This window comes from Elephantulus edwardii, unplaced genomic scaffold, assembly GCF_000299155.1.
Source record: "Elephantulus edwardii isolate Elephantulus edwardi_28Jun2011 unplaced genomic scaffold, EleEdw1.0 scaffold00232, whole genome shotgun sequence".
Classification (NCBI taxonomy): domain Eukaryota; kingdom Metazoa; phylum Chordata; class Mammalia; order Macroscelidea; family Macroscelididae; genus Elephantulus; species Elephantulus edwardii.
This window is the reverse complement of record NW_006399982.1, coordinates 2,892,540-2,907,723: the sequence shown is the minus strand read 5'-3', so window position 1 is coordinate 2,907,723 and position 15,184 is coordinate 2,892,540. Positions and strand designations below refer to the sequence as shown.

Genomic DNA, 15,184 nt, shown 5'->3' with positions numbered 1-15,184 from the left:
CCTCCTCTGGGGCGTCGGGTGCTGTGGCGGTGTTTTGTGACGCCGGCGCGTGTTCCCCACTCTTAAAGGGCCAGGCAGCAATGCAACTCGACCGGGAACAGCCTTGTCCCTAAAGTGGCAATCGTGCGGCTCCACACCCTCAAAGGACCTCGTTCCAGAGATGTCCTCGCCCTCTTACCCCTATGAGCCAACGCGAGCTCTGGTCCTCTGCAGGGCCCTCCCTATGACACCTAAACTGCAGGCACTGCACCCAGTTGGTGCTCAGTAAAGTTGGACTGAGTATGGCTCTTGTAGAGTTAGAATAAGTCTCTCGCCCTCAGGCTAGTGTGTCACTGGGCTAGTCACCTGGTGGGGGAGGAGGACGCTGTTAGTTTCCCATCTGAGAAATGGGGGAAGGCAGATGGACTAGTTCCTACTTCCTTTTCTCAACTATTAAGAGGAAGCTGGGGGTTGGGGATAGGAATGGAGAAATAATAGCTCAGGCTGGCAGCTTCTACCTGATTTCAAAGGAAGTGCTCTCCCTGGACCTCAGTTTACCCTTTCGTATATTGGGTCGCTATGAGTCGGAAACGACTCGATGGCACATAACAACATATTGGACTTTGACTTCTACAGGTTCTTTCAGTTTAAAGATTCACCCTGAAACTGAGGGACTGTTGAGATAATTATGACTATAGTGAAGACAGTCTTGTCTTTAGTTCCCTTAATTTTTGATTACTCTTTTCTCTTATTAAACATGTCCTATGATTATTTATTTTTTTTAGATCAAATCTATCATCCTGAAGTCCCGGATACTAATAATTTGGGAGTCAGAAATACCTTTGTTCCAAGTCTGGTCCACCATTTACATTACATTATCTCTCCCTGTTTCATCAGCATCTGTAAAAGGTTAATTATACCTAACATCAGCAATTAGGAATAAAATGAGATTATCTGTGTACAGCTTTTGGCACAGTGGTTGGCACATTATAAAGGAACTATAAATAACCCACTGCCATCAAATTTATTTTAATTCTCAGCGACCATATAGACAGTAGAATTACCCCATACGTTTCTAAAATTAAATTTTCATAGAATCATTCTGCCACATCTTTCTCCCGGATGAACTGGTGGATTCAAACCTCTTACTCATGGGTTTGAAAAGCAAACCATTTTCCTGAGCACTTAACCACACCAGGATTCTGATCAGTAAATAAAAGCTTTTAAAAAATAAGCACAGAACTGTGTCCTGAACACTATCCATTTGGTTTGGATAATACATTTTTTTATAATAGCTTTAAATTTACAGAAAAATTGACAGCACTCTGGTAGTCCATAGCATGCGTGCTGTTAACCAAAAGGCAGTTTACTTTCAGTGGTTCAAATTTACTGGTTGCTCATGCAGAGGAAGACAGGCAGTCTACTCATTACGATTTACACCCTCAGAAACTCAATGGAAGGTCACTATGACTTGGACCCTACAGGATAGTAGTGAATGAGCAAGTTCTTTGGCCTGGTCAAATGCACCGTAGGTTATAAACACTGCACCTGTCACTGAAATATCCAAGCCCACCAGCCACTGGAGGGTGGGGGAAGGGTGACCCTACAAAGATTTACAACGTCAGAAACTTGGTATCTTGTAGGGTCACTACAAGTCAGAATCATTCAACTGCAATGGATTTTAGGTTTTCTGCTACATCTGTTATCATTTAAGGAACAAATATAAAAAAATATCCTTTCCATTTATTCAGAATCAACTCACAGCTGATTCTCCAGTAGGTTTTCAGAGGCTATAAATTGGGAGACAATTGCTCATCTTTATCTCCTGGTAAATTCAAACCACCTTTGAGGTTAGCTGTGCAACTCTCTATCCACTAGGCCACCAGAGCTCGGTAGTGAGCCAATATTAAAAAAAATTATTATCACAAAATCCATATACTAAGGAAGCTGTGCTGGAGTGTTAGCTGTATGTTTGTTCCAATTGGACAACAATGAGAGTAAGAAAGTCCATACTTTATTCAGGTTTTCTTAGTTTTTAATTAGCATCTTGTCCTAGAATCCCATCTAAGATACCACATTGCATTTTGTCACCATGTTCTCCTTAGGCTCCTGTGAGTGTGACACTTTCTCAGACTTGTCTTTTTTTTTATTACCTTGACAGTTCTGAGATGTACCAATCAGCTTTGGGATTTATCTGATAGTTTCCTCATTAGACTGTTGAGTTTCTGGGAAAAGATCACGGAAGTGTCATTTTCATCATACATTAAAAGTACATAATATAAACATGACTTATTACTTTATCAACCTAGAGCAGAGAGTGTGAGTCTGATTTCTCCACCGCAAAGTTAATCTTCCTCACCCACCCTCTTCTCATACTATAACTCATATTATTACTTTGTTCTCTTTTCTGAGATGAGGTCTCAGTATTTAAAGAATCACCCCTAGACGTCTCTTCCTTCTGAGATGAGGTCTCAGTATTTAAAGAATCACTCCTAGACGTCTCTTCCTTCTGTCTTGACACCAAACTCCATTGGAATTAGAGTTTTTCTCAAGAAAGGAGAAGTGTCCTTGTCAAACCAACCCATTCCTCAAAATCTAGTGGTTTAGAACTAATTCTATTTTCCCTCTTCCCGTCAATCAATCTAGAGACAAGACAAATCCTGACCTGAAAACGTAGGAGGTGATGTGGACACCTTTAATAACAAAGCTGTGAGTAGACAACCAGGCAGAAAGGTTATCTTCAAAACATTTCACCCACATAAACTCTTAACAGCTCCACCCTGCCTCAGAGGATGGTAAGGCCCTTAGTCTACCTCAGTGAGACTTACACCTGCCACACAGACCGGAAACTTCTCTCAAGGTTCAAATCAACTCATAAACCCATATTTCCACTGTGGGCATGGACCCAAGACAGGTGGCTGGGTAAACATATCCACTGGTAAGGCTCATAGCAGAGTGGTGATGGTGTCATGTGTTGTTACATCAACCATGACTAAAAGCAACCCTATGAACAACAGATCTGAACCCTGACCTATTGTGTGCCATTTTCACCATCTCAGACACACTTGAGCCCATTGTTACAGTCACCATATCAATCCATCTTGTTGACGATCTTCCTTTCTTCTGTTGACCATCCACCTTTCCAAGTATGATGTCCTTCTCCAAGCAGTAGCCCAGTCTAGTACAAACTGTGTAATCAAGGGTCTACGTTCTGAAGACAGAGGAATTGGAGTTTCATAGGATTGGTTTTATGCTTTCTTAATCCTAAGAGGTAAGACATCGTAGCATGCAACTATGCCTTATTTATCACTGTAGTCTCAAAATTACCATTCCATCTGACATAAAATAAACATTAAGTAATTGTTTTCATGAAGTCACACCTAAGAGCAAAGAGACAATTAGTAATAGTAATTGAAAACTCACAAATCTTCCTCCCCCCTCCTAATATGATCTCCAAGAGATACAGTGTGAGTGCTCAAGACAATGAATTCCATATCGAATACATGCTTTGTTTATAATCATGGGCTAACTATTACAGTCTTAAAAATGTGCAAATCATTTATCAAAACATTGAGGTTCCTAGAAACAAACAGGTTCCTAGAGTTTTCTCATATTGTCTCCCAATGGCAAGTAAACATTGACTATTCTGATTGGTGCCCTCTGGTGGTAACTCAAAACAGGACAGCTCAAAAGGTCTCAAAGGTGCCTTGGTGGCATAATGGTTAGAGTACACAGCTGCTAACCCAAAGGTCAGCAGCTGGAACTCACCAGTCACTCCACCAGAGAAAGATACAGTTGAAAACTCATTACCTTGAAAATCCTATGAGGCAATGAGAAAACAAAGACAGCAGAGAAAGAGGATAATTCCCTGAGTCAAAAAAGAATAAATAAATAAACAAATAAATAAATAATATATATTTCAAACAACCACTGAAGGAAGAATTAGAATGAAAACCTTAAATAAGGAAGTTGATGGAGCACAGAATTATGAACAATAACGTTGCTGGGAACTCAGAACTGCAGAGATCCCCACGCCAGCAGCTGTCTGATGAAAAGGTGCCATCTCCCTACTTGCTCCCTGAATGCCACCCCAGGAATAAGGGAAGCAACTGTCCCCACTACACCACCATCTATCTACCAGGTGGTTGGCAATATTGGCAGGGTTCTCAGTTTTACGTACAACCAAGTGCACACCATTTTGTATCTAGCACAGGAAGCATGCATGTGCTTCAGGAGCCAGTGAATTGTGCTATTCCTGGCCTGCAAGCAGCAAATGAGTTAGTGAGGGCTCCACCTCTGACTGTGGTTCTTGCCTCTCATGGTAGGTATCCCTCGAGGATATTCACCACACATAATAGTCAATGTGGAGCAGTGCACTCTCTGTGGTCTATACTATCCTTGGTCATCTCAGAATGGCAATGACTATCCCTGCCTGAGTACCCTGCTTGCACCCAAAAGCTGGACTGGCAAGGACCATATATTTAGCCAGGTAGATTGCCCTAAGCTCCGGTGAGGCCAAGTTGAGTGTTTCACTCTTTGATACCCTCTAGACCAACAGACCGTCGGTCTTTAACCCAGTTTGTATCTTGGGCCTCAGCCACCTCTCAAAATATGAGCAAAAACTGAGCTTACTAGATATTCTAGTCCCAAGCTTCTGTTAGACTGGCAGACAAACTGTCCCAGACTAGATAACTATGCCTCCACCCACTACATTAATCAAGTACACAGCCCACACTCCTTCAAGATCTTTCTATTTTCACTCATTTATTAATTTTCTATTGCTTTTTGGACTTTTATTCATTTCTTTCCTTTCCCCCCTTCTTTGTTACTATGAGGTTTTTTAAAAAAAAATTTCTTCTTAAAAAAACCCAAACTTCTTCTGCCTTCTCTTATTCTCTCTCTTTTCTATTCTGATTCACTTTCCTTTTGTACCCCTCTCTAACTTTTATAGACCAATTTATTATTCTGGTTTTGTTTTGTTTCTGTTTCTTTTCCCCATTTGGCAATAGACAACAACAGCATGTAATCACATATACATCTTCTACATCTTCACTCATCAGATGCGTAAAGACCAGCTCCTGCTCTAAATAATCCATAGGGCAACCAACACGGGACCAGGCTAACCTCAACTGCTCTATGCAAACAGCAAACAGAGAAATGCACACGTACCTCCATTTTCTAACAGACCTATTAAAAGACAAGAGATGAAATACTGATGAGGTCATTGTTATACGCTGTCAAGTCAATGACAACTCTTAGTGACCTTATGAAGGACAGAACTGAAAGAATTACCAAATTAGTCAGTGGCATAACACATTTGCATGCTTTAATCAACGATATCAGAACAAAATAATACAAAATCAAGAACACCACGTTATCTAGGAGACAACAAATAACTTCAGACCACTCAAATCAGAGTAAGACGGCACCAAAAGAAAGAATCAGAAAACCTTTCAGAGGAAGAAAAGCTGTAGAATCTTCCTGGAAAGGAATAAAAAAGAATAATAGTTAAATGTCTTACATGTATTATAGAAATCAGAAGAATTAAAAATACAACAAAAAAAAAACCCTATTCAAGACCAAACAGATAAAATAAATGGACAATTAAAAACAACCATGATATCATCTCATTCCAGTAAGATTAGCAAAATTTAACAGAACAGCAAATAACAAATGCTGGTGAGGTTGTAGAGAAACTGGAACTCTTATACACTTTTGGTAGGAGTGTAAAATGGTGCAACCACTGTGGAAGGCAGTATGGCGCTTTCTCAAAAAGTTGCAAATAGAGATACCATTTGATCCAGCAATTCCACTACTGGGAATATATCTGGAAGAAACCTGAACTGCCACTCAAGCAGATAAAGCACACTCATGTTTATTGCTGCTTTGTTCACAAAAGCCAAGAGTTGGAAACAACCCAAGTGCCCAACAGCAAATGAATGGATAGAGAAGCTGTGGTATTATTCACACAATGAAATACTATGCTGCATTGAAAAGCAAGGAACTCATGAAATATTATACAAAATGGCTGACCCTGGAGGACATTATGCTGAGTGAAATATCTCAGTCACAAAGGGACAAATACTGCATAATGCCACTGTTGTAAAGTAGAACTGACATCAGGGTTGGGGGGAATCTTAGAAAAGAAGGGATAAATAATGTATACTGCATTGCAACAGATGAGGGAGAGAAATGTTTGAAAGGAATATATGATTAGGTATTATTTTCATTAAAAGAGTCCAGAATGAGGGCTGCATGGTGGAGTGGACTTGGGGGGGGTGGTATATAATAATGAGAGAAGGGTTTTTTTTTTACTTTTCAAATAGAAAAGTAATCCCTGGGGGGAGGGGTGGGCAGGGAGGAAAATGTGCAACAATGAAAGAATGGAAATCCAAATCTCCATAAACTTTCATTAAAATTTCAATTAAAATAAATGGACAATTAGAAGCAATAGGAAAACAGCACATTGAAATTTTAAATAATAAGAATGAAACTCTAGGCCTAGTGGCAAGAAGCTGCACTGCAATCCTGGAAGTGTGCGGTTCAAATCTCCCAGATGCTCTGCTGGAGAAGGAGGAACAATCTCCTCCTGTGCCAGTCAGATCTGATTTGACGGTACACACACACAAATAATAAAAAATTAAAAAAAAAGAATGAAACTCCAAAAATAATACATTGAAAGGGCAAAAGACCAGGGTTGTAAAAAATGGAACACAGACTTAGTGAGATGGAGGACACATTCCTCAATAATAATCTCCTAGAGAAACAATCAGATAAAAGAGGAAAGAAAATAAGCATAAGAATTATGTGGACAACATCAAAATAAATAATAGGTATATGAATGCAACTTCAGAACAGGAAAAAGTCCAAGAAAGCACAAGGGAAAATTCCTAAAGATTTGTTGCTTGAAAATTTCCCAAACATTATAAAGAATGAAAAAATACAAGTTCACGAAGCTGAGCAAATCTCAGCCAGAATAGACCCCCAAAATAAAAACATTAAAAAATATGTCAGCAAATTTTCCAAAATTAAAGACAAATAAAGAATACTGAAAGCAGATCAGGAAATATTAAAAGTTACATAGGAAGGAATATCAATGAGACTTGAGTTCCAATTTCTTTGTAAAAATTTTGTAGGCTTGAACTAAAAGATATAAAAAGGGAAAAAAATTTCCAAAGAAGAATTATATACCTAGCAAAATTGTTCTTCAAATATAACAATGAAATTAGGCCATTTCCAGATACATAGAAAGTAAAGGAATTTGTAAAAACTAGATGAACCTTACAAGAATTTCTAAAGGGAGTTCTTTGTTTCAAAAGCCAATAACAATCTAAAATTGACATATATCACAACATCATTCAGAAACTGACTTAGAAATACACAAAGTGTAACAACAAATGTATGAAAGTAATAAACACATGAAACCAAGAGATATCAGTCTGCAAGTGATAACAATTACAAAGCAAAAAGAAAGGATAAGAAGTATAGTTCTCCAACTTCTTTTTTTAAAAAAATTTTATTTTATTAATTTTAATGAACATTTACAGATATTTTGGATTTCCATTCATTCATTGTTGCATTTTCCTCCCTGCCCACCCCTCCTCCCCACACCAGTTCACTCTTCTCTTTGAAAAATAAAGGAAAAATTCCTTCATTGATATACAATTCCCCCCCCCCCAAGTACACTCCACTATGCAACCTTCATTCTGGACTCCTGTCATAACCATAATGCCCAATCATATATCGCTTTTAAACCGTTCTCTCCCTCATCTGTTTCAACGCAATATACATAATGTATCCAATTGTTCCTCAGTTTCACCCCAACCCTGATGTCAGTCCTGTTCTTCAACAGTGGCACTATGCAGTATTTGTCCTTTTGTGCTGAGATATTTCACCAGCATAATGTCCTCCAGGGTCACACATTTTGAATAATATTGCATGAGTTCCTTGTTTCCCAATGCAGCATAGTATTCCATTGTGTGAATATACCAGAGCTTCTCTATCCATTTGTTTGTTGATGGGCATTTAGGTTGTTTCCAACTCTTTGCTATTGTGAACAAAGCCGCTATAAACATGGGTGTGCATATATCTGCCTGGGTGGCAGTTATGGTTTCTTTAGGGTATATTCCCAGTAGTGGAATTGCTGGATCAAATGGTATTTCTATTTGCAACTTTTTTGAGAAAGTGACATACAGCCTTCCATAGTGGTTGCACTATTTTACCCTTCCACCAACAGTGAATAAGAGTTCCAGTTTCTCTGAAACATCGCCAGCATTTGTTGTTTGCTTCAAACTTTTAAATGAAGAGGAAGTAAAGGAAGGCGAGTTCAAAACCAAGTGAGATGTTTTAGATTTGAGACTAAAATAGTAATTTACAGGGTAACCACGAAGAGAATTACTAAACCTCATCAAAATAAAGAAGGAGACAATAATAATACAGATTTAGAAAGTACTAAGATAACAACTAGGAAGAAAATTATAAGAAACATAAACAACAGGAGTCCACAATTAAGGTTGCATAGTGGAATGTACTTGGGGTGGTAGGAGGGGTGCGGGGGAGATTGTGTACCAGGGAGGGAGTTTTACTTTTCAAAGAGAGGAGGGAACTGGGGTAGGGGGAGGGCTGGGCGGGGAGAGAAGTGCAGCAATGAATGAATGGAAATCCAAAATCTCTGTAAATGTTCATTAAAATGATTAAAATTTTTAAAATTACCAAAAAATAAAAAAATATGTATGTATACATTCTATAAATGGATAAATCTTGAAAACATTGTAAATCAAGCAAGCCAATAAAAACCCAAACCATCATAAAAAAAAAAACCACACAAAATTAACCCAGCACAGTTAAGTAAATGGGACAAAGAAATCAGCAATACCACAAGAAAGAGTACATCAGGAAACACTTCATACAATGGATGCACTTAGAAGGCATGAGCCAAGCAAAATAAAACAGTGAAAAAGGACTATCGTGGTATCACTCCACTCCATTCATTGTTATAGAGTTCACTGTTAGAAAATCTAAAGAAAGGTTTACAGATAGAACTCATTTTAAATGATTACAAGGAATAAGGAGAAGAAAAAATAGTAAACAGATAAATTGAGTGAATGGAAAGGCAATATAAAATGTTTATCAGGTATTGCAATAATGAATTCTGTTAATCTATTATTAATATAAAAAAGTATATGAATGATAAAACTATATTGTAATGATAACACTGTAAAACAAAATGTATACAAATGACTGAAAAAAATAGAAATGATTTGTAAACTTTCCCTCAATTAGAAGGAAATTTTTCTAGTGGAAAGGAGCTGCAACTACAATCCCAGAGGCGCACGGTTCAAATCCACCAGATGCTCTGCCGGGGAAAGGAGGAACAATCTCCTCCTGTACCAGTCAGATCTGATTTGACGGTACACTCACACAAAAATAATAAAATTTTTTAAAAAAGGAAATTTTTTAAAAGCAAACCAAACTGTAATTTGGGTCCTTATTTTCAGGATAACAAACAAACAGGGATATTAATAGTTATGCCAAAAAGGACCACAACCACATGCCACCTATTTATTATGCAAACTGCGATTGCTGTGTACCCAAAGACAAGGAAACCATGACTTAGTAATTTGAAATCTGATCAACACTTCAGCTATGAAGGACATTTCCAAAGCCAATGTCTTTGATGAATATGTGTTTCCCAAGCTGTATATGAGCCTCTACTATGTATTGTGTGTTGTGCCATTCACTGGACTAGGTCTCTTGAAACTCCAATTTAGACCTGCAGGTTCTGCCCTATGACCTCCACTAAAGCCTATATAAGAATTTGATCATTAAAGACTGAAGAAAAATTAATCTGAAAGAAAAAAAATGGAATTATACCTTAAAAAAAACCCTACAAGACTTGGGCACTTAAGGAATTACAGTCTTCCTGTAACAGAAATAGCCAACATTCATTGAGCATCACCATGTGATGAGCATTTCATCTTCATATCCTACTGCATTTTATTGATTAGGAAAACACATTCAACTTGGTAGATCACAATAAATTATGGATGACACTATTTGGAAGACTGAGAATGAAAATGCTTCAAACTGTTCTCATGCAGAGCCTTTTTATAGACCGAGCTAGTCATTCTAATAGAACAAGCAGATATATTATGGTTTAAAAATCAAGAAAATTACGCATCAGAGTTCTATCCTTTCACCATGCAATTCCATCTACATGCTGAGCGAATAATCTGAGAATATGAAGAACCCAGCATCAGGATTGGAGGAAGATTCATTTAAAAACTGTGATCTGTAGATGACACAATCTTTATTGTTGAAAGTGAAGCACTTACTAATGGAGATTAAAGATTACAGCCTTTAAGATGAATTACATGGCAAAGTATAGCAAAACAAGAACCAGTAAATAACATCAAGATAAACAGAAAATACATTAAAGTTGTTAATGTTTTAATTTTACTTGGAGCCACAATCAAATGCCCTTGGAAAGAGCAGAGTCAAGAAATCAATGTGTTGCATTGGGTACATGTACTGCAAAGACCTCTTTAAAGTGTAAAGGAAAGATGTCAGTTTGAAGACTAAACTATATTTGACTCAAGTCATGATATTTTCAATTGCCTTATATGCATGGGGAAACTGGGCTATAAGTAAGAAAGACTGAAGAAGAATTTATGTTTGAATCCTGGTGTTGGTAAAGAATACTGAACAAGTATGTGCCCTGGAGGATGTACATCCAGATGCTCGTTGGAAAAAAGGTTGGCTTGACTTTCATCTCACATACTTCGGACTTGCTATTCAGAGGAATCAGCCCTTGGAGAAAGATGTCATGCTTGCTAATGCTGTGGGTGAGAGAAAAAGAGTAAGACCTGCAATGAGATGAATTAACACAGTGGCTCTGACCATGGCCTCAAACATAGCAAAAGGACTGTAAGGATACTATAGACTGAGCAGTGAGTACTTCGTTCTGTTCTGTTCAGGATTAGAATTCTGAACAATAGCAAAAAACCAGGTTTAAAGAGATTAAGAAAGCTGCCCAAAGTCATACTATTAGTAAATGGCAGAACCTGGAGTTGAATCTTAACCATCCTATGCTAATGTGACTGCTATTATCTACCATACAGTAAGATCCTTTGCCTAAAAATGGCCAGGTGAGACTCGTCCCTGAAGAAAGACGTCATGCTTGGAAAATTAGAGGGATAGAGTATGAGAAAGGGACTCCAGATGATATGGATTGACGTAGTATCTGGGATAATGGGGGTAGGTATATTGGAGACAGTGAGACTGGCTCAGGACAGAGTTCAGATGTATTGCACATAGTCACTATGAGTTGCAGGCAACTCTTGATGGCACATAACAACAACGATTTGCCCTTGGCATCCCGTGCTTATCACAGCACTTCCCAGTCTATACTACCAATATTTACTTCCTTCTGCAAGCCTCTGCGGTACTCTTGAGTCACTAATTCAGTTCTTCATTCAGCAAATAATTGTATAGGGGCTATTCCTTGGAGAAGGACATGATGCTAGTAAGGGTGGAGGGTCGGTGAAGGTGAGGAAGACCCTCAACCAGGTGGACTGACACGGTGACAGCTGCAATTGGTTCTTGTGTGTCAGGAAGTGTGAGGATGGTGCAAGATAGAACAAGTTTTAGATAGGAATCTTACAGGACTCAACAGCACCTAACAACAACGGTTGTATACAGGCCCAGAACTACATGACAGCGATATAGCAGTGAAGGATACAGAAATGATGAGTGTTAGCAGGTGAGGCTCATTTAGACAAAAAGCAGTTAATAAATAATATTGTTGCAAGTTTTAGTGTCAAGTAAGTAGACCAAAGGGGAAGGGCTACAACCAAAAATGTTTGGTTGGCATGCAATTTTATTTTTTTTTTTAAAAATTTCAATTATTTTTTTTGTGTGCACCGTCACATCAGATCTGATTGGTGGAGATTGTCCCCCCCCCCTTCTCCATTAAAGCATCTGGTGGATTCGAACAGCGGCATGCAATTTTAGATGGTGAATAAGTCAGAAGTAGAATAAACCTCTGTGAAGTAATTTTTTCTAATAGATGATAAACCTAGGCTGTAAAAGCATCCATGAACGCTTCCAGCACGTTTTGGTCACCAGGCACTTGAACTTTGTCTTACATATGCTGTTATTCTAAGGTGCCCCATTGCTGAGACTCATAGTGACAGTGACTCGAAGCACAAAACATAACTGCTGCCAGGCCAAGCACACAAACGTCAATCATTAGTATAAACAAACATACGTCCCCAAAAGGGCTAAACTAACTCCGCCCCTCCCTTCTCTATCTTAGTGAAGGAAGTGAGAGAAAGGAGGCCACGCCCAGCTAAAATCAGACTTCCTGCCTAGTGTCGCAAAAAGGCCGTAAATGAGAGAACCTGGCTGATGTCTTAGCCAATGAGCAGCCCTGAAGAGAGACGGACCAATGGTAAGCGAGTATTCGGGCACAAGCTCAATGGTTCTGGAGCTGGGTGAGTCTTAAGGGCCTGGAATCTCATTGATTTTGAGTTCACACTTCCGCTCACGTGGGTGGTTTTTCCGTGCGGACCAAACTTGAATGAATCACGTGTTGGAGAGGGACCTGAAGTGATGGGGCCCGCACCTGCAGGAGCGGTCGAGGAGCCGGAGGTGGGTGAGCTAGCCAGAAAGAAGGGAGGGTCATTGTGAATCCTTCCTTGGTCATGGCACCGTAGATCAAGACAAGTGTCTTGAGACACGAGGGCCGACCTTTCTGCAGTAGTCTCGGTTTTATAAAAGCTTATTAGGGGCGGTGGAGCCTGGCAGGATTTGAATAGAAGCATTCAAACCAACTGCACTTCTGTTCGTCTGCTCTCTACCTTGAAGTTAGAGACCCACGGCTTTAATTACCTCCTTGCCTTAAGTTTTCTTAAACTTGGGCAAGATCTTTCTCTTGTGTACAGTTGTAGCGAAGGTATATTATGGCACTTCTAGAATACTTTTCTTCTTAGTTGCCGTACGACTCATAGCGATCCTATGAACAACAGATCAGAACCCTGTCTTACTCTGCGCGGTCCTTACCCCTTGACAAACTTGAGCCCATTGCCACAATCATTGTATCAGTCTTGATGAGAGTCATCCTCTCTTTCTCTACTCCTCCACGTTTCCCAACAGAATGTCTTTTTTCTAAAAACTGGCCCCCTCCTAACAATATGCCCAAAGTATGTGATACCATCTTTAGTTCAAGACCATCAAGTTTCACCCTCTTTGGCCTTAAGGATTCCCCTGCTTGCACTTCTTCCAAGACAGATGTATTCGCCACACCGCAATGCAGAGACATTGATTATTCTTCTATCATCCTTATTCATTGTTCTACTTCAACTTTCAGAGGCATAGGTAGCAATTAGGGAGAGAAAAAAAAATCATAGTTTGGCTCCTCAGGTGCACCTTAGTCTTTAAAATGACATCCTTGCTTTTTAACATTTTGGAGCGATCCTTGACAGCAGATTTTCCCATTGTAACACCTCTTTTGATTTCTTGACTGTTGTTACCATAGGTGTTCATTGTGGCTCTAAGAAAAATGAAATGCTTAGTAACTTCGATCTTTTTCATCTGTCATGATGTTATCTGTTGATCCAGTGGAGACGATTTTTGTTTTATTTATGTTCAGGTGTAATCCATTTTGATCTTTTTGCAGCACATACTTCAAGTCCTGTTTAATTTCTGTATGATGGGGGGGGTTTTGATGTTTGATTTGTTAGTTTTTTGTTGGTTTTTTTGCATAGCAGAGCTTGTTGATGAGTCTTCTTCAATCCTGAGTCCAGCTTCCTGAATGATTTGCTCAACATATGCTTTGAATGGCTCTAATAATACAATCCTGACCCATACCTGTTTTTATTTTAATCCATTCAATGTTTCCTTGTTCTGTTTGAACAACAGCTTCTTGGCCTATATATAGGTTTCTCATGGACACAATTAAGTATTCTGGGATTCCTCTTCTCCAGTGTTAACTATAATTTGTTATGATTCACACAGTCAAAATGCCTTTACATAGTCATTAAAACACAAACATCTTCCTGGTGTTTTCTGCTCTAGGTAAGCCTTTTTCGCCAGGTAGGACCCTGAAGGGAACAGCCCAGGGCTTATGGGGAAAAGGTTTGGAATCTCACAGACTTTTTTTTTCCTTGCAGAAAAAGTTTGAACCTACACACAGTAATGATGTTGTTGTTGCTATGTACCATTGACCCTCCAGTAGGTTTTCAGGGCCTGTAAATTACACAGGAGGAGATTGCCTGTCTTTCTCCCATGGAGCAGCTAGTGGGTTTGAGCTGTGTGCCTTCTAAATTGGAGCACAATTCGTTACTGTTGGGCCATGGTAAAATGCATACTAACTAGGGAATCTTCAGTGAGTCATGAGACCTCCCTCAAGTGTCTCTTTGGGGCTAGAATTATTATTGTGAAGATTTAATGACTTGGTGTGGCCTTATACTCCTGGGTTCAGTAGGTTCTAGTTACTTACATTAGTAAGTACTCAGTTATAGAATGATATCATTAATAGCAGCACATGCAGGCAAAATACTGCTGAAGAGCATTAAAAAAACTACTAGAACAATACATAGAGAACTGCCAGACATTCAAGCTGAATTTAGAAGAGGCCCTGACCCTGGGGATTTCATTGCTGATGACAGATGGACCTTCACTGAAAGTAAAGAGTATCAGTAGAATATCTATTTGTGCCATATTGACTTTGTGAAAGCATTTGACTGTGGGGATCATAACAAGTTATGGCTAGCAATGAGATGAATGGGAATCCCAGAACACTTAATTATGCTCATTTGAAACCTATACCTAGACCAAGAAGCTGTTGTCCAAACAGAATGAAGGAATGCTTCATGGCTTAATATCAGGGAAGGTATACATCTATGCTGTATCCTTTCCCCGTATCTATTCAATCTGTATACTGAACAAACTATTCGAGAAGCTGTACTTTATGAAGACGAATGTGGTATCAGGATCAAAGGAAGACTCAATAACCTTCATTATGGCAGGGACACAAACTTGCTTGCTGAAAGTGAGGAGGACTTAAAGTGCTTGCTGCAGAAGATCAATTGTTGTTGTTGTTGTTATGTGCCGTCGAGTCACTTGCGACTCATAGCGACCCTATGTACAACAGCCCTAAACTCCGCTCTGTCCTGTGCCAATCGCACTGTCTCTGACAATCTCA

At 39.1% G+C, this 15,184-nt stretch overlaps 1 protein-coding gene across 1 annotated transcript in view; it reads left to right on the top strand.

The window, feature by feature from the left end:
* Positions 1-12,591: 12,591 nt before the first annotated feature.
* Positions 12,592-15,184, top strand: part of NOL6 (nucleolar protein 6 (RNA-associated)) — a 16,933-nt gene continuing 14,340 nt past the window's right edge. Inside the window, exon 1 of the mRNA XM_006898542.1 lies at positions 12,592-12,630. Coding sequence (XP_006898604.1) covers positions 12,592-12,630 — 39 coding nt within the window. The remainder of the gene's footprint in view (positions 12,631-15,184) is intronic.